The 20,798-nt window shown below is 37.7% G+C and overlaps 1 protein-coding gene across 6 annotated transcripts in view; it reads left to right on the top strand.

Annotated features, from left to right (window-relative positions):
• Nucleotides 1-20,798, top strand: part of CFAP91 (cilia and flagella associated protein 91) — a 146,907-nt gene that overhangs the window by 51,000 nt on the left and 75,109 nt on the right. For all 6 annotated transcript variants that reach the window (XM_060150538.1, XM_060150536.1, XM_060150534.1 and 3 more), the window contains 3 exons: nt 747-904; nt 2,890-3,072; nt 3,977-4,119. In XM_060150538.1, the coding sequence (XP_060006521.1) occupies nt 747-904; nt 2,890-3,072; nt 3,977-4,119 (484 nt within the window). The remainder of the gene's footprint in view (nt 1-746; nt 905-2,889; nt 3,073-3,976; nt 4,120-20,798) is intronic.

Genomic DNA, 20,798 nt, shown 5'->3' with positions numbered 1-20,798 from the left:
CCAGAGTCCAAGTCAGGAGAGAGGTGACAAAGACATGGGCTAGGGAACAGATGTAAGAAGTGTTTTAGAGAAGGAATCATTAGAGGAGGGAAGAAGGTTAAGAGAAGGGGTAGATTTCTGGGGGAATAGAATGAGTGAGGTTTTTTTGAGGTTGTCAGGGGATATAGCTGGAGATTCAAGTAGATAGAAGTTCTAGTTCAGAAATACCTGGTCTGAAGTACAAATTTTGAAGTCATATGTACACATAAGCAAGGTAGTCCTGGGAGAACAAGGTGAAGGTGAAGGGAAGGGAAGCGAAGAATAATTATCTATATGTGTCAGCTGCTGGCATTTTCACATCCACCACTTAAGGCTGCATGCCACAACCTCATTTTCTCTCACTCCTCCTATTACTTAACCCTCCAGCAATACCAGTCGACCTGGAACTATGCACAAACATTCACTGTTCACTTAGGCCCATCTGCCTGGAGAACACTTTTTTACTCCATCTACCTAGCAAACTCTTTTTTGTCCTTCAGAACTACACCCATACATATTCCTCTTATACAGAGACTCACTATTGAGTTGCCACCCCAAACCCCCAATTCATTTGTCACACTTTTGCCAGAGTGGTCTTTTTAAGATACATGAATATGATACCAGCCCAAAGAGAAGCTTCTGTTTATGGCAAGTGTTCCCTTTCTCTGTAGTAGAGCACCCTATCTGAGAGATTGTAGACTTCTTTATGTTTTGTGATTTACTTGAAGACTGCAGGAGATTCGCCTGGAAGTTCTAAAAGAGCTGCTGAAGAAGCGTGAAGAGAATCAAAATGAAGTAAACATGGCGTGCTTGAATGCCCAGTGGTCTAAACTGCAGGAGGTGAAGGAGGCAAAGTTGGCACAGATTCACCACACACACGTATCAGGTGATGGTGCAGTATGAACCGTGAAAAGAATGGAAAAGTTGGCTCTGCTTTGGGTCTTTGACCAAACCTGATTTAACTGTGATATAATTCTTTTTTGGTCCTATTGTTAGTTAATAGATAAGGAACAGGAGATGAGTTATTTCTCAAAAGTAGAAGGGTGGAGGAAAATTCCTTACTAAGAAAATCAAGTAATTATGTTCTAACAGGTAGTCAAGTTATTGACATTATGGGGCGTGTGTGTGTTTGTGTGTGTAGGTGTTGGGCTCCCCATATTCATGGGCTGAGGCCCTGGATAGAGAGCCCTGTTTCTCAACTTTTTTTCATTGTTTCCACTAAAAAAGACATTCAGACATCTTTTTTCCAATTCATCCCCCTGCCATCAAATTTTAATACCACAGGTATACTGTATATCTGTTTATGTACTATAAATATATCTGTACTTTATACATAAAAAGAGGAGTCAGTGGAGGATTAAGAATAACTAAATAAAAAATTTAAATTAAGAAAATTTAACTTATTAGCATTTAGCTTTATTTGCTATATTTGCTGAGTGACTTTTAATATAATTAATTTACTTATAAAAATTGTAATGCATCGCTTATATATGCAAATTAGCAGTTTATACACATAATAGCAATGTAATCACATTAAAAATTATTCAAAATATTTTTCCTAGCAAAACAATTACAAAAAATTAAGTTAATCCCTTAAAAATTATTTTTAGTGAACTTTTAAACTTTTTCTTGATGTGAGAAAATAACTTTTAACTTAACTAGCTGCACCTATGCATTTAGATACTGTCAACATTTTTTCTTTTCAGTAGTTGACATAACTAGTGATGGGTTGACTTTCTTTTTTTTTTATTCCTCCTGTCCCTCTCTCTTGCCCTCTGGGATCACCTTCCCAAATAAACTACCTGTACGCATGCCTTTGTCTCAGGTTCTGCCTGTGGGGGAACCCAGGCTAAGGCACAACTCAAATGTCACTTCCTCAGGGGAGACCTTCAAGGACCCCCACCCCCAGATAAGTCAGGTCCCTGTTATCTGTTCTCACTGTTATATGCCCCTGAATTTGTGTGTGTGTGTGAGAAAATGACTTTTTACTTAACTAGGTGCTAGGTATGCATTTAGATATGGTCAACAGTTTTTTCTTTTCAGTACTAGATACAACCAATGATGGGTTGACTAATTTTTATAAATAACTATTAAAATGTAAACTATTTTTATGTAATTATGAAATCCCAAGTCACACACAGAAGCACTGAGGATCAAATATAAATAACATCCAGAAGGCAGCAGTGGCAAGTGCAACCACCTCTTTCAATTGTGACTTCAAAATCTCATATTGTTTTACACCCATTGAGAGTGCATGATGTGGAGCCTTCAAAAGGGGATGGGTCTGTGATGGGATTGAAAGAAAAGGAACAGGTGGAAGTAGTAAGCCTGACTCCTTAGATGAGTAAACTCCTACAGTGTACAGCTGAGACTGCCAAACAATTCTGAAATCTATAAGCTTGGATATATTCTGATTTATTCTGGTGTTAGCCAAGATGGACAGAAATTTTTGAAGAACCTGCAGTCTTCCTTCCCTTTTAATTATTCTCTTAGGAGAGAATAATTCCCTCAGTCTCTACTGAAAACATGTAGTTTTCAGTTACTTTGAGTTTCTTTCATTCATTTGACAAACTTTCATTGAATACCTCTTTCTGGCCCAGAGCTTAGAATGCAGTTATAAAAGATTTTTGATGAGTACCAATTGAGAACACTAGCTGATTCACCTTCTGTCACGGCCACCTGTCTCATGACAATCTGGATCACACAGATGTCAGATATATGTTTTAAGTGTTCTGGCTGCAGTGAGTGATCATAATGAAATTCATTCAGTTCAGTAGCCTTCCTGTGAATAAAACTATGGTTTACTAGTCTGCATTTGGACCATTCAGAACAATATTTTGGAGATAGTCATGGAGGTATGTTTTATTTTAGCAATCAGAAAACTTTTGGGAAAGGGAAAGAATATAGAAGGGAAGTTGGAGAGAAGAAATATCATCAAGGATTATTCTGATTATGCATCACAGGTCTATGGACCTCTATCTCGCCTTGGTCGTTTCACAGACAACAACTCAGAGGACTTTGTAGTAAAAAACCACTATCTCAACACCTATGAAGGTAAGCAATTCACATAATTACAAGTCTAGTCTAAGAGGATTATCTTAGAAATATAAATATATAAAATATAGCAGTTTAGATTAAAAGCTAATCAAAAATTAAAATATTTGCAAGAAATAGCAATTACATGTTTAGTATTATTAATAATATGAGTTCATAGAAACCAATAAAAACTTCTAAGACCCAAATAAATAAATGGATACACTATGCAACAATTTGTTAAGGAGTAAAGTCAGTAAACTACTAAACATTTAAACATGTTTAATGTCAGTAAAATCAAAGTTTTGCAAAAATGAAATAGAAAAAAATTTATACCAGGTTTGTGAAGCAAACAAGAAATATATAATAAAATCGGCTCTTTATGAAGAAATGCCAGAAAACTAGTGGGCAAGGGGATGGATAAGTAGGGGATAAATTAGTGGAGAGGGTTATACCTGTTATAAAGTCCAAGAGAGGCTTTTTAAAATTATTTAAATTTCAGTTGAGAGGTTGGAGTATCACATGGCCAAGATCATGAGTTGATGCTCACACAATTGAACTTGCACCTCTGGCTGACCATCTCCAGAGCTGAATATGATAACCTGGTGTACATCCACTTTAGAATGGTGGTGCCATGTTTCATATGATCAATAGTTTTCTGTCTATTATTGTGGAATGTTACATTTTTGTAGGGCAATGTTTTCATTTTAGAATGCATTTCTTATTTTATAATCTAAGTCATCAAGAATATAAGTTAATTATATAGAAATTTCCTTTATATTTCAGGGACAATTCAATTATATGAGGTACACCTTATCAATAATTCTAAATGAAACCACTTGGCAAACAGCTACTAAAATTAACAGCATGCTTTCAAATGATGTATTTAAGCACCGGATACTAAACATGTACTTCCTTCCTACAGGATTAGTCGAACTTGAGTCATGTCTCCCAGATTTTGTGACACAACCCCGAATCAGATCTCCAAAACCAAAAGTCACTACCACCAAAGATGGTTTTCTAAAGAGGGCTGCAAGGATGGACCATGAGTTGGCAGAGTTTCATAAGGTATAATTCTTATCTGGAAGACAAGATGCTTCTAGTGTGACTTTTACAGAGATATACTACACTCCAAAAATTGTACTTTGTCTTGGGCAGCAATGTCCAGTAGTTCTCAACACACAAGCCTACATTCTTTCTCCTCTCTAGACTTTTCTACCAGTTACCTGTGCTGTGCCGATCAGTGCTTTTCCCCCTCATTTCAAACTGTAGGGAAACCTCTTAGAGGTTATTCTCCCCATTTGCAGAAGTCACGCTACTTTCTAAAAGTTGTTCTGACTTTGGAGCTACACAATAAAATGTGACACAACACTGAGGTGTAACAAGTTTCTAGGGTTCAGGATTACTGTTGATTTTAATAGTGTAATAGGCCTCATTTTCTCCCTTTTAGATTTGTTACCAGGGCATCATGAAGAAAGAGAGTCATGTTCAGCATCCCACTCATCTAGTTTAAACTCAACTAAATGAGAAAGTTTGACGGTCATCTCCCATGAGCCAGCTGTATAGCTTCATCCGTCAGCTTCGCTTTCTCTTTTGTTAATTGGACTATAGGTGTTCACACTTGGATACATTTGAATCCTTAGTATATGACAGTGGTGCTCTATCTTTAGCCTGCATCAGAATCACCTGGAGGGCTTGTTAAAACACATGTTGCTGGGCCTCTCCCCCAAAGTTTCTGATTCAGTAGGGGTGGGGCTGGATTACTTGCATTTTTTGCAAGTTTCTAGGGGATGCTGATGCTGCAGGAACCACACTTTGAGACTCACTGATTTAAGACATACCCTCATCACTGGTCCATGTATGTTTGTTTGTTCAGTTAGTAATAGCATAAAGATCCATGGGAGCCCACACTCAAGATAAAAATTAGGACCTTGATAATCATTTACTTATATCTGTGTGGTTCTTTCCCACATTATCCCCATCTCCATTTACCGATTCTGAATTCTATGTTTATCATTTTCTCACTTTCTGTAAGATTTTTGGTAGATATTCTTTATTAGAGTATGGAAGTTCCCTTTTATTCCTAATTCACTGAAGCTTTTTAATCATGTGTTTATGTTGATTTTTATCAAATGTTTTGTCTGTATCTATTGAGATAATTATATATTTTTTCTTTAAAAAATTATTGTGATGGGGAATATTTATAGTTTTTTACAGATATTAATCTGTCCTCACATACTTATTAGGAACATAACTTGGTCAGGATGTATTATTTTTATACGTTATTGGATTTGATTTACTGATATTTTGTTCAGAATTTTTATTCTGTATTCATGAGTGAAATGGCCTTATTTTTCTTTCTCAGTTTGACTATATGTGGCATCGGTGTCAGAGTTACACAGGTCTTCTGAAATGAATTGGGGGGTATTCCTTCTTTCCTACTTTGAAAAGAGTTTAAATAAGTTTGAGATGATCTTTTTCTTCAGTTTGGTAGAATATTCATATAAAATTATCTGAGGCGGATGTTTTCTTCATGGGAAAAATTGTAAGCACTCCTTCAATTTCCTTACAACTTACAGAACTTTCTGCAGCATTTTGGTAAATTATATTTTCTTTACAAATTCCGTTTCACCTAACTTTTCAGATTTTTTTGCATATGGTTGTTGATAGTATTATCAATACTTTAAAATCTTTTTAGTGTTTATCTATAATCATGACCACTCTTTTGATTCATAATATTATTTATTTGTGCTTTAACTCTTTTTCCTTAATCAATTTTACTGGAGGCTTGTTTATTTTCTTGGTATTTTTTTCAAACATTTGAACTTTTGATTTTGTTGATTTTCTCTATGTAAATTTTTTTCAATTACATTAATTCCCACTCATATTTATTTCATCTTTCTACTTTCTTTGGGTTAGTTTTGTGGTTCTTTTCCTAACTTAAAATAGACATGTAGCTCATTAATTTTCAGGCACTCATCAGTTTTATATAATATTTAAAGCTAACCATTTCCTTCAAAACACTGATTTTGGTACATCCCATTAGTTTTGACATATAGTTTGGCATTATCATTAATATCTAATTTTTTAAAACATCCATTGTGATTTTTGGACCTGTGAGTATTTAACAATGTGTTTAAAATTTCCAAATATGCAGGAATTGTAACTGATTTTCTAATGAATTTCTCAATTGCTCTATCGTCAGAGATCTTAGCCTGTATGATACCTATTCTTTGAAATTTAGTGAGGCTTGCTTTGTGAACTAGTATAGTATATGTGATTTTACATATAAAATAATCTAAATCCACCTTCAAATAATACTATAACTACACGTGTCATGCAGATACCTTATAGTAGATTATCCCCAATTCCTCCCTACTGTCCCTGTGACATTGCTCATTCATTTCATTGATCCATATGCTATAATCACCCAATACATTTCTACTATCATATCATTTACTATCAATACATTTTTACTATCACTATGATTTAACAGTTATCCTTTAGATCAATTAAAAATAAGAAAAAATATTTCATTTTACCTTTATTTATTCCATCTTTTCCACTCTTCCTTTCTTATATAGATCCAAGTTTCTGACGTATGTCATTTTGCTCCTGCCTGAAGAACTTGTTTTACCATTTATTACAGGGCAGGTCTGCTGGAAATGAACTCCTTCTGTTTTTATTTGTCTCAGGAAGTCTGTATGAATCATTTACTTTCTTTGAGATATAATTCACATACCATAAAGTTAACCCTTGTATACAATTCTGTTATTTGTAGCATACTTATAAGATTGTTCTACCATCAACACTGTCTAATTCCAGAACATTCTCATCATCCTCAAAAGAAACCCCATACCCATTAGCAGTCACACCCAATTACCCTCTTCCCCGTACCACCTGGCAACCACTAATTTACTTTCTTTTTATGGATTTGCCTATTCTGTACATTTCATATAAATAGAACGATACAACATATGGCCTTTTGTGTTTGGCTTCTTTCATGTAGCATAATGTCTTCAAAGTTCATCCATGTTGGAGCATGTCTCAGTATTTACTTACTTTTTATGCTTGCATAATATTCCATTGTGTGGATATACCACATTTTGTTAATCTACGTATCAGTTGATGGAAATTTGAGTTGTTTCTACTTTTTGTCTATTTTTGTATAAATAATGCTGATATGCACATTCATGTACATGTTTTTTAGTTTTCTTGGGTCTATACCTAGGAGTAATTTCTGCGTCACATGGTAACTCTATATTATACTTTTTGAGGAACTGCCAGACTGTTAAAAGTGGCTGCACTATTTTACATTCCCACCAGCAATGTATGAGTGTTCCAATTTTTGCACATCTTTTCCATCTCTTGTTATTTTCCATCTTTCTTATTGTAGCCATCCTAGAGTGTGTGAGGGGATATATATCACTGTGGATTTGATTTGTATTTGTCTAATAATTAATGAATTTTGTCACCTTTTCATGTTATTTGTATATCTTTTTTGGAGAAATGTCTATTCAGATACTCTGCTTATTTTTTAATTGAGTTTCTTTTTATTGTTTATCATAAACATTATTTTTAATGTTTGTATTGGTTTTTAAAAATTTTTAATTTTATATTTTTTTTATACAGCAGGTTCTTATTAGTCATCAATTTTATACACATCAGTGTACATGTCAGACCCAATCTCCCAATTCATCCCACCACCACCCCAACCCCCCGGCCACTTTCCCCTCTTGGTGTCCATATTTTGTTCTCTACATCTGTGTCTCAATTTCTGTCCTGCAAACCAGTTCATCTGTACCATTTTTCTAGGTTCCACATATATGTGTTAATATGCGATATTTGTTTTTCTCTTTCTGACTTACTTCATTATGACAGTCTCTAGATTCATCCACGTCTCTACAAATGACCCAATTTCGTGCCTTTTTATGGCTGAGTAATATTCCATTGTATATATGTACCACATCTTCTTTATCCATTCATCTGTTGATGGGTATTTAGGTTGCCTCCATGACCTGGCTATTGTAAACAGTGCTGCAATGAACATTGGGGTGCATGTGTCTTTTTGAATTATGGTTTTCTCTGGGTGTATGCACAGTAGTGGGATGGCTGGGTCATATGGTAATTCTATTTTTAGTTTTTTAAGGAACGTCCATACTGTTCTCCATAGTGGCTGAACCAATTCACATTCCCACCAGCAGTGCAAGAGTGTTCCCTTTTCTCCACACCCTCTCCAGCATTTATTGTTTCTAGATTTTTTGATGATGGCCATTCTGACTGGTGTGAGATGATATCTCATTGTAGTTTTGATTTGCATTTCTCTAATAGTTAGTGATGTTGAGCAGCTTTTAATGTTCTTGGCCATCTGTATGTCTTCTTTGGAGAAATGTCTATTTAGGTCTTCTGCCCATTTTTGTATTGGGTTGTTTGTTTCTTTAATATTGAGCTGCATGAGCTGTTTATATATTTTGGAGATTAATCCTTTGTCCGTTGATTCGTTTGCAAATATTTTCTCCCATTCTGAGGGTTTTCTTTTCATCTTGTTTATGGTTACCTTTGCTGTGCAAAAGTTTTGAAGTTTCATTAGGTCCCATTTCTTTATTTTTGTTTTTATTTCCATTACTCTAGGAGGTGGATCAAAAAAGATTTTGCTGTGATTTATGTCAAAGTGTGTTCTTCCTATGTTTTCCTCTAAGAGTTTTATAGTGTCCAGTCTTACATTTAGGTCTCTAATCCATTTTGAGTTTATTTTTGAGTATGGTGTTAGGGAGTGTTCTAATTTCATTCTTTTACATGTAGCTGTCCAGTTTTCCCAGCACCACTTATTGAAGACACTGTCTTTTCTCCATTGTATATCCTTGCCTCCTTTGTCATAGATTAGTTGACCATAGGTGTGTGGGTTTATCTCTGGGCTTTCTATCTTGGTCCATTGATCTATATTTCTGTTTTTGTGCCAGTATCATACTGTCTTGATTACTGTAGCTTTGTAGTATAGTCTGAAGTCAGGGAGTCTGATTCGTCCAGCTCTGCTTTTTTCCCTCAAGACTGCTTTGGCTATTCGGGGTCTTTTGTGTCTACATACAAATTTTAAGATTTTTTGTTCTAGTTCTGTAAAAAATGCCATAGGTAATTTGGTAAGGATTGCATTGAATCTATAGATTATTGGGGGTAGTATAGTCATTTTGACAATATTGATCCTTCCAGTCCAAAAACATGATATATCTCTCCATCTGTTGGTATCATCTTTAATTTCTTTCATCAGTGTCTTATACTTTTCTGCATACAGGTCTTTTGTCTCCCTAGGTAGGTTTATTCCTAGGTATTTTGTTCTTTTTGTCGCAGTGGTCAATGGCAGTGTTTCCTTAATTTCTCTTTCAGATTTTTCATCATTAGTATATAGGAATGCAGGAGATTTCTGTGTGTTAATTTTGTATCCTGCAACTTTACCAAATTCATTGATTAGCTCTAGTAGTTTTCTGGTGGCATCTTTAGGATTCTCTATGTATAGTATCATGTCATCTGCAAACAGTGACAGTTTTACTTCTTCTTTTCCAACTTGGATTCCTTTTATTTCTTTTTCTTCTCTGATTGCTGTGGCTGAAACTTCCAAAACTATGTTGAATAATAGTGGTGAGAACGGACAACCTTGTTTTGTTCCTGATCCTAGTGGAAATGGTTTCAGCTTTTCACCATTGAGAACAATGTTGGGGGTGGGTTTGTCATATATGGCCTTTATTATGTTGAGGTACGTTCCCTCTATGCCTATTTTCTGGAGAATTTTTATCATAAATAGGTGTTGAATTTTGGCAAAAGCTTTTTCTGCATCTATTGAGATGATCATATGGTTTTTCTTCTTCAATTCATTAACATGGTTTATCACATTGATTGATGTGCGTATATTGAAGAATCCTTGCATCCCTGGGATAAATCCCACTTGATCATGGTGTATGGTCCTTTTAATGTGTTGCTGGATTCTGTTTGCTAGTATTTTATTGAGTTTTGCATCTATATTCATCAGTGATATTGGTCAGTAATTTTCTTCTTTTGTAGTATCTTTGTCTGCTTTTGGTATCAGGCTAATGGTGGCCTCATAGAATGAGTTTGGGAGTGTTCCTTCCTCTGCAATTTTTTGGAAGAGTTTGAGAAGGATGGGTGTTAGCTCTTCTCTAAATGTTTGATAGAATTCACCTGTGAAGTCATCTGGTCCTGGACTTTTGTTTGTTGGAAGACTTTTAATCACAGTTTCAATTTCATTACTTGTGATTGGTCTGTTCATATTTTCTATTTCTTCCTGGTTCAGTCTTGGAAGGTTATACCTTTCTAAGAATTTCTCCATTTCTTCCAGGTTGTCCAGTTTATTGGCATAGAGTTGCTTGTAGTAGTCTCTTAGAACGCTTTGTATTTCTGCAGTCTGTTTTAACTTTTCCTTTTTCATTTCTATTTTTATTGATTTGAGTCCTCTCCCTCTTTTTCTTCATGAGTCTGGCCAACGGTTTATCAGTTTTGTTTATCTTCTCAAAGAACCAGCTTTTAGTTTTATTGACCTTTGCTATTGTTTTCTTTGTTTCTATTTCATTCATTTCTGCTCTGATCTTTATGATTTCTTTCCTTCTGCTAACTTTGGGTTTTGTTTGTTCTTCTTTCTCTAGTTCCTTTAGCTGTAAGGTTAGATTGTTTATTTGAGATTTTTCTTGTTTCTTGAGTTAGGCATGTATAGCTATAAACTTCCTTCTTAGAACTGCTTTTGCTTCATCCCATAGGATTTGGATCATCATGTTTTCATTGTCATTTGTCTCCAGGTAATTTTTCATTTCCTCTTTGATTTCTTCAGTGATCTCTTGACTATTTAGTAGTGTATTGTTTAGCCTGCATGTGTTTGTGTTTTTTGCGTTTTTTTCCGTAATTCATTTCTAATCTCATAGTGTTGTCGTCAGAAAAGATGCTTGATATGATTTCAATTTTCTGAAATTTACTGAGGCTTGATCTGTGACCCAAGATGTGATCTATCCTGGAGAATGTTCCGTGCACACTTGAGAAGAAACAGTAATCTGCTGTTTTTGGATGGAATGTCCTATAAATATCAATTAAATCGATCTGGTCTGTTGTGTCATTTAAAGCTTCTGTTTCCTTATTTTCACTTTAGATGATCGGTCCATTGGTGTAAGTGAGGTGTTAAAGTCCCCCACTATTATTGTGTTACTGTTGATTTCCTCTTTTATAGCTGTTAACAGTTGCCTTATGTATTGAGGTGCTCTGATGTTGGGTGCATATATATTTATAATTGTTATATCATCTTCTTGGATCGATCCCTTGATCATTACATAGTGTCACTCCTTATCTCTTGTAACATTCTTTATTTTAAAGTCTATTTTATCTTAAACGAGTATTGCTACTCCAGCTTTCTTTTGATTTCCATTTGCATGGAATATCTTTTTCCATCCCCTCACTTTCAGTCTGTATGTGTCCCTAGATCTGAAGTGGGTCTCTTGTAGACAACATATATAAGGGTCTTGTTTTTGTATCCATTCAGCAAGCCTGTGTCTTTTGGTTGGAGCATTTAATCCATTCATGTTTAAGGTAATTATTGATATGTATGTTCCTATGATCATTTTCTTAATTGTTTTGGGTTTGTTTTTTTTTTTTAATAGTTCTTTTTTTCTTTTATAGTTCTTTTTTTTTTTTTAACATCTTTATTGGGGTATAATTGCTTTACAATGGTGTGTTAGCTTCTGCTTTATAACAAAGCGAATCAGTCATACATAAACATATGTTCCCATATGTCTTCCCTGTTGCGTCTCCCTCCCTCCCACCCTCCCTATCCCACCCCTCCAGGCTGTCACAAAGCACCGAGCCAATATCCCTGTGCCATGCGGCTGCTTCCCACTAGCTATCTACCTTACTACGTTTGTTAGTGTGTATATGCCCATGACTCTCTCTCGCCCTGTCACAGCTCACCCTTCCCCCTCCCCATAACCTCAAGTCCGTTCTCTAGGAGGTCTGCGTCTTTATTCCTGCTTTACCCCTAGGTTCTTCATGACATTTTTTTTCTTAAATTCCATATATATGTGTTAGCATACGGTATTTGTCTTTTTCTTTCTGACTTACTTCACTCTGTATGACAGACTCTAGGTCTATCCACCTCATTACAAATAGCTCAATTTTGTTTCTTTTTATGGCTGAGTAATAATTCCATTGTATATATGTGCCACATCTTCTTTATCCATTCATCCAATGGTGGACACTTAGGTTGTTTCCATCTCCGGGCTATTGTAAATAGAGCTGCAATGAACATTTTGGTACATGACTCTTTTTGAATTTTGGTTTTCTCAGGGTATATGCCCAGTAGTGGGATTGCTGGGTCATATGGTAGTTCTATTTGTAGTTTTTTAAGGAACCTCCATACTGTTCTCCATAGTGGCTGAACCAATTCACATTCCCACCAGCAGTGCAAGAGTGTTCCCTTTTCTCCACACCCTCTCCAGCATTTATTGTTTCTAGATTTTTTGATGATGGCCATTCTGACTGGTGTGAGATGATATCTCATTGTAGTTTTGATTTGCATTTCTCTAATGATTAATGATGTTGAGCATTCTTTCATGTGTTTGTTGGCAGTCTGTATATCTTCTTTGGAGAAATGTCTATTTAGGTCTTCTGCCCATTTTTGGATTGGGTTGTTTGTTTTCTTGTTATTGAGCTGCATGAGCTGCTTGTAAATTTTGGAGATTAATCCTTTGTCGGTTGCTTCATTTGCAAATATTTTCTCCCATTCTGAGGGTTGTCTTTTGGTCTTGTTTATGGTTTCCTTTGCTGTGCAAAAGCTTTGAAGTTTCATTAGGTCCCATTTCTTTATTTTTGTTTTTATTTCCATTACTCTAGGAGGTGAGTCAGAAAGGATCTTGCTGTGATTTATGTCATAGAGTGTTCTGCTTATGTTTTCCTCTAAGAGTTTGATAGTTTCTGGCCTTACATTTAGGTCTTTAATCCATTTTGAGCTTATTTTTGTGTATGGTGTTAGGGAGTGATCTAATCTCATACTTTTACATGTACCTGTCCAGTTTTCCCAGCACCACTTATAGAAGAGGCTGTCCTTTCTCCATTGTACATTACTGCCACCTTTATCAAAGATAAGGTGTCCATATGTGCATGGGTTTATCTCTGGGCTTTCTATCCTGTTCCATTGATCTATCTTTCTGTTTTTGTGCCAGTACCATACCGTCTTGATAACTGTAGCTTTGTTGGGTTTGTTTTTGTAGGTCCTTTTCTCCTCTTGTGTTTCCCACTTAGAGAAGTTCCTTTAGCATTTGTTCTAGAGCTGGTTTGGTGGTGCTGAATTCTCTTAAGCTTTTGCTTGTCTGTAAAGCTTTTGATTTCTCCAACGAATCTGAATGAGATCCTTGCTGGGTAGAGTAATCTTGGTTGTAGGTTCTTCCCTTTCTTTCTTTTTTTCTTTTTCATCTTTATTGGAGTACAGTTGCTTTATAATGGTGTGTTAGTTTCTGCTTTATAACAAAGTGAATCAGTTATACATATACATATGTTCCCATATCTCTTCCCTCTTGCCTCTCCCTCCCTCCCACCCTCCTTATCACACCCCTCTAGGTCATCACAAAGCACGGAGCTGATCTCCCTCTGCTATGCGGCTGCTTCCCACTAGCTATCTATTTTACGTTTGGTAGTGCATATATGTCCATGCCACTATCTCACTTTGTCACAGCTTACCCTTCCCCCTCCCCCATTTCTCTGGGAGGTGGGTCAGAAAGGATCTTCCTGTGATTTATGTCATAGAGTGTTCTGCCTATGTTTTCCTCTAAGAGTTTGACAGTTTCTGGCCTTACATTTAGGTCTTTAATCCATTTTGAGCTTATTTTTGTATATGGTGTTAGGGAATGTTCTAATCTCATACTTCTACATGTAGCCGCCCAGTGTTCCCAGCACCACTTATTGAAGCGGCTGTCCTTTCTCCACTGTACATTCCTGCCTCCTTTATCAAAGATAAGGTGACCATAAGTGCGTGGGTTTTCTCTGGGCTTGCTATCCTGTTCCATTGATCTATATTTCTGTTTTTGTGCCAGTACCATACTGTCTTGATTACTGTAGCTTTGTAGTATAGTCTGAAGTCAGGGAGCCTGATCTCTCCAGCTCCGTTTTTCGTTCTCAAGGTTACTTTGGCTATTCGGGGTCTTTTCTGTTTCCATACAAATTGTGAAATTTTAGGTTCTATTTCTGTGAAAAACGCCAGTGGTAGTTTGATAGGGATTGCATTGAATCTGTAGATTGCTTTGGGTAGTAGAGTCATTTTCACAATGTTGATTCTTCCAATCCAAGAACATGGTATATCTCTCCATCTATTTGTATCATCTTTAATTTCTTTCATCAGTGTCTTATAATTTTCTGCATACAGGTCTTTTGTCTCCTTAGGTAGGTTTATTCCTAGATATTTTATTCTTGTTGTTGAAATGGTAAATGGGAGTGTTTTCTTGATTTCATTTTCAGATTTTTCATCATTAGTGTATAGGAATGCCAGAGATTTCTGTGCATTAATTTTGTATCCTGCAACTTTACCAAATTCATTGATTAGCTCGAGTAGTTTTCTGGCAGCATTTTTAGGATTCTCTATGTATAGTATCATGTTATCTGCAAACAGTGACAGCTTCACTTCTTCTTTTCCAATTTGGATTCCTTTTATTTCCTTTTCTTCTCTGATTGCTGTGGCTAAAACTTCCAAAAGTATGTTGAATAATAGTGGTGAGAGGGGCAACCTTGTCTTGTTCCTGATCTTAGAGGAAATGGTTTCATTTTTTCACCATTGAGAACAATGTTGTCTGTGGGTTTGTCATATATGGCCTTTATTATATTGAGGAAAGTTCCCTCTATGCCTACTTTCTGCAGGGTTTTTATCATAAATGTGTGTTGAATTTTGTCAGAAGCTTTCTCTGCATCTATTGAGATGACCATATGGTTTTTCTCCTTCAATTTGTTAATATGGCGTATCACATTGATTGATTTGTGTATATTGAAGAATCCTTGCATTCCTGGAATAAACCCCACTTGATCATGGTGTATGATCCTTTTAATGTGCTGTTGGATTCTCTTTGCTAGTATTTTGTTGAGGATTTTTGCATCTGTATTCATCAGTGATATTGGCATGTAGTTTTCTTCCTTTGTGACATCCTTGTCTGGTTTTGGTATCAGGGTGATGGTGGCGTCGTAGAATGTGTTTGGGAGTGTTCGTCCCTCTGCTATATTTTGGAAGCGTTTGAGAAGGATAGGTGTTAGCTCTTCTCTAAATGTTTGATAGAATTTGCCTGTGAAGCCATCTGGTCCTGGGCTTTTGTTTGTTGGAAGGTTTTTAATGAGAGTTTCAATTTCAGTGCTTGTGATTGGTCTGTTCATATTTTCTATTTCTTCCTGATTCAGTCTTGGCAGGTTGTGCTTTCCTAAGAATTTGTCCATTTCTTCCAGGTTGTCCATTTCATTGGCATAGAGTTGCTTGTAGTAATCTCTCATGATCTTTTGTATTTCTGCAGTGTCAGTTGTTACTTCTCTTTTTTCATTTCTAATTCTATTGATTTGAGTCTTCTCCCTTTTTTTCTTGATGAGTCTGGCTAATGGTTTATCAATTTCGTTTATCTTCTCAAAGAACCAACGTTTAGTTTTATTGATCTTTGCTATCATTTCCTTCATTTCTTTTTCATTTATTTCTGATCTGATCTTTATGATTTCTTTCCTTCTGCTAACTTTGGGGTGTTTTTGTTCTTCTTTCTCTAATTGCTTTAGGTGCAAGATTAGGTTGTTTATTTGAGATTTTTCCTGTTTCTTAAGGTAGGATTGTAATGCTATAAACTTCCCTCTTAGAACTGCTTTTGCTGCAACCCATAGGTTTTGGGACGTTGTGTCTCCATTGTCATTTGTTTCCAGGTATTTTTTGATTTCCTCTTTGATTTCTTCAGTGATGTCTTGGTTATTAAGTAGGGTATTGTTTAGCCTCCATGTGTTTGTATTTTTTTACAGATCTTTTCCTGTAATTGATATCTAGTCTACTAGCGTTGTGGTCAGAAAAGATATTTGATACAATTTCAATTTTCTTAAATTTATCAAGACTTGCTTTGTGACCCAAGATATGATCTATGCTGTAGAATGCTCCATGAGCACTTGAGGAAAATGTGTATTCTGTTGTTTTTCGATGGAATGTCCTATAAATATCAATTAAGTCCATCTTGTTTAATGTATCATTTAAAGCTTGTGTTTCCTTATTTATTTTCATTTTGGATGATTTGTCCTTTTGTGAAAGTGGAGTGTTAAAGTCCTCTACTATGAATGTGTTACTGTCGATTTCCCCTTTTATGGCTGTTAGTATTTGCCTTATGTATTGAGGTGCTCCTATGTTGGGTTCATAAATATTTACAATGGTTATATCTTCTTCTTGGATTGATCCCTTGATCATTATGTAGTGTCCTTCTTTGTCTCTTCTAATAGTCTTTATTTTAAAGTCTATTTTGTCTGATATGAGAGTGGCTACTCCAGCTTTCTTTTGATTTCCATTTGTATGGAATATCTTTTTCCATCCCCTCACTATCAGTCTGTATGTTTTTCTAGGTCTGAAGTGGGTCTCTTGTAGACAGCATATATATGGGTCTTGTTTTTGTATCCATTCAGCCAGTCTGTGTCTTTTGGTGCGAGCATTTAATCCATTTACATTTAAGGTAATTATCGATGTGTATGTTCCTATTCCCATATTCTTATTTGTTTTGGGTTTGTTATTGTAGGTCTTTTCCTTCTCTTGTGTTTCTTGACTAGAGAAGATCCTTTAGCATTTGTTGTAAAGATCGTTTGGTGGTTCTGAACTCTCAGCTTTTACTTCTCTGTAAAGGTTTTAATTTCTCCATCAAAACTGAGTGAGATCCTTGCTGGGTAGAGTAATCTTGGTTGTCAGTTTTTCTCCTTTATCACTTTAAATATGTCCTGCCAGTCCCTTCTGGCTTGCAGAGTTTCTGCTGAAAGATCAGCTGTTAACCTTATGGGGATTCCCTTGTTTGTTATTTGTTGTTTTTCCCTTGCTACTTTTAATATGTTTTCTTTGTATTTAATTTTTGACAGTTTGATTAACATGTGCCTTTGCATGTTTCTCCTTGGATTTATCCTGTATGGAACTCTCTGTGCTTCCTGGACTTGATTAACTATTTCCTTTCCCATATTAGGGAAGTTTTCAACTATAATCTCTTCAAGTATTTTCTCAGTTCCTTTCTTTTTCTCTTCTTCTTCTGGGACCCCTATAATTTGAATGTTGGTGGGTTTAATGTTGTCCCAGAGGTCTCTGAGACTGTCCTCAGTTCTTTTCGTTCCTTTTTCTTTATTCTGCTCTGCAGTAGTTATTTCCACTATTTTATCTTCCAGGTCACTTATCCATTCTTCTCCCTCAGTTATTCTGCTATTGATCCCTTCTAGAGTATTTTTAATTTCATTTATTGTGTTGTTCATGATTGCTTGTTTCATGTTTAATTTGTCTAGGTCCTTACTAAATGTTTCTTGCATTTTGTCTATTCTATTTCCAAGATTTTGGATCATCTTTACTATCATTACTCTGAATTCTTTTTCAGGTAGACTGCCTATTTCCTCATTTGTTTTGTCTGGTGGGTTTTTACGTTGCTCCTTCTGCTGTGTATTTCTCTGTCTTCCCATTTTGCTTAACTTATTGTGCTTGGGGTCTCCTTTCTGCAAGCTGCAGGTTCGTTGTTCCTGTTGTTGTTGGTGTGTGCCCCCAGTGGGTAAGGTTGGTTCAGTGGGCTGTGGAGGCTTCCTGGTGGAGGGAACTGGTGTGTGTGTTCTGGTGGATGAGGCTGGATCTTGTCTTTCTGGTGGGCAGGTCCACATCTGGTGGTGTGTTTTGGGGTGTCTGTGGACTTATTATGATTTTGGGCAGCCTCTCTGCTAATGGGTGGGGTTGTGTTCCTGTCTTGCTATTTGTTTGGCATCGGGTGTCCAGGACTGTAGCTTGCTGGTCGTTGAGTGAAGCTGGGTGTTGGTGGTGAGATGGAGATCTCTGGGAGATTTTTGCCATTTGATATTACGTGGAGCTGGGAGGTCTCTTGTGGACCAGTGTCCTGAAGTTGGCTCTCCCACCTCAGAGGCACAGCACTGACTCCTGGCTGTAACACCAAGCGCCTTTCATCCACATAGCTCAGAATGAAAGGGAGAAAAAGTAGAAGGAAAGAAAGAAAGAGAATGAAGGAAAAGAAAATAAAGTAAGATAAAATAAAATAATTAAAATAAAAAATAGCTATTAACAAAAAATTTTTAAAAAAAGGACAGATAGAACCCTAGGACAAATGGTGAAAGCAAATCTATACAGACAGTCTCACACAGAAGCATACACATACACACTCACAAAAAGAGGAAAGGGGAAAAAATCATAAATCTTGCTCTCAAAGTCCACCTCCTCAATTTGGGATGATTCGTTGTCCATTCAGGTATTCCACAGATGCTGGGTATATCAAGTTGATTGTGGAGATTTAATCCGCTTCTCCTGAGGCTGCTGGGAGAGATTTCCCTTTCTCTTCTTTGTTCGCACAGCTCCCAGGGGCTCAGCTTTGGATTTGGCCCTGCCTCTGCATGTAGGTCGCCGGAGGGCGTCTGTTCTTCGCTCAGACTGGTCGGGGTTAAAGGAGCTGCTGATTCGGGGGCTCTGGCTCACTAAGGCTGTGGGGAGGGAGGGGCCCGATGCCGGGCGAGCCTGCGGTGGCAGAGGCTGGCGTGACGTTGCACCAGCCTGAGGCACACTGTGCATTCTCCTGGTGAAGTTGTCCCTGGATCCCGGGACCCTGGCAGTGGCGGGCTGCACAGGCTCCCCGGAAGGGAGGTGTGGATAATGACCTGTGCTCGCACACAGGCTTCCTGGTGGCGGCGGCAGCAGCCTTAGCGTCTCATGCCCATCTCAGGTCCGCAGTGTTAGCCGCGGCTCGCGCCTGTCTCTGGAGCTCCTTTAAGCAGCGCTCTTAATCCCCTCTCCTCATGCACCAGGAAACAAAGAGGGAAGAAAAAGTTCCTTGCCTCTTCAGCAGGTCCAGACTTTTCCCTGGACTCCCTCCCGGCTAGCCGTGGTGCACTAACCCCTTCAGGCTGTTTTCACGCAGCCAGTCCTCTCCCTGCACTGAAGACGGAGCCTCAGCTCCGAGCCCCGCCCGCCCCTGTGGGTGAGCAGACAAGCCTCTCAAGCTAGTGAGTCCCAGTCGGCACCGATCCTCTGTGCAGGAATCTCTCTGCTTTGCCCTCCACACCCCTGTTGCTGTGCTCTCCTCCGCGGCTCTGAAGCTTCCGCCCTCCGCCACCCGCAGTCTCGCCCCCGAAGGGGCTTCCTAGTGTGTGGAAACCTTTCCTCCACAGCTCCCTCCCACTGGTCCAGGTCCCGTCCCTATTCTTTTGTTTCTTTTTTCTTTTGCCCTACCCAGGTACGTGGGGAGTTTCTTGCCTTTTGGGAGGTCTGAGGTCTTCTGCCAGCGTTCAGTAGGTGTTCTGTAGGAGTTGTTCCACGTGTAGATGTATTTCTGATGTATCTGTGGGGAGGAAGGTGATCTCCGCATCTTACTCTTCCGCCATCTTCCTGATGGAGATCAGTTCTTCCCTTTCATCACTTTAAGTATATCATGCCACTCCCTTCTGGCTTGTAGAGTTTCTGCTGAGAAAGCAGCTGTTAACCTTATGGGAGTTCCCTCGTATGTTATTTGTCATTTTTCCCTTGCTGCTTTCAATAATTTTTCTTTGTCTTTAATTTTTGCCAATTTGATTACTATGTGTCTCAGCATGTTTCTCCTTGGGTTTATCCTGTATGGAACTCTCTGCACTTCCTGGACTTGGGTGACTGTTTCCTTTCCCATGTTAGGGAACTTTTCAACTATAATCTCTTCAAATATTTTCTCTGGTCCTTTCTCTCTCTCTTCTCCTTCTGGGACCCCTACAACGCGAATGTTTTTGCCTTTAGTGTTGTCCCAGAGGTCTCTTAGGCTGTCTTCATTTCTTTTCATTCTTTTGTCTTCATTCTGTTCCACAGCAGTGAATTCCACCATTCTGTCTTCTAGGTCACTATCCGTTCTTCTGCCTCAGTTTTTCTGCTATTGATTCCTTCTAGTATAGTTTTTTATTTCAGTTATTGTATTGTTCATCTCTGTCCATTTGTTGTTTAATTCATCTAGGTCTTTGTTAAACATTTCTTGCATCTTCTCAATCTTTGCCTCCATTCTCTTTCTGTGGTCCTGGATCATCTTCACTATCATTATTCTGAATTCTTTTTCTGGAAGGTTGCCTATCTCCACTTCATTTAGTTGTTTTTCTGGGGTTTTATCTTGTTCCTTCATCTGGTACATAGCCCTCTGCCTTTTCATCTTGTCTGTCTTTCTGTGAAGGTGGTTTTTGTTCCACAGGCTGCAGGATTGTAGTTCTTCTTGCTTCTGCTGTCTGCCCTCTGGTGGATGAGGCTATCTAAGAGGCTTGTGCAAGTTTCCTGACGGGAGGGACTGGTGGTGGGTAGAGCTGGCTGTTGCTCTGGTGGGCAGAGCTCAGTAAAACTTTAATCTGCTTGACTGCTGATGGGTGGGGCTGGGTTCCCTCCCTGTTGGTTTTTTGACCTGAGGCAGCCCAACACTGGAGCCTACCTGGGCTCTCTGGTGGGGCTAATGGCTGACTCTGGGAGGACTCACACCAAGGAGTACTTCCTGGACTTGGGTGGCTTCCCAGAACTTCTGCTGCCAGTG

The sequence above is a fragment of the Lagenorhynchus albirostris genome, chromosome 5, assembly GCF_949774975.1.
Source record: "Lagenorhynchus albirostris chromosome 5, mLagAlb1.1, whole genome shotgun sequence".
NCBI classification, from domain to species: Eukaryota; Metazoa; Chordata; class Mammalia; order Artiodactyla; family Delphinidae; genus Lagenorhynchus; species Lagenorhynchus albirostris.
This window is presented reverse-complemented; position numbering and strand designations above follow the sequence as displayed.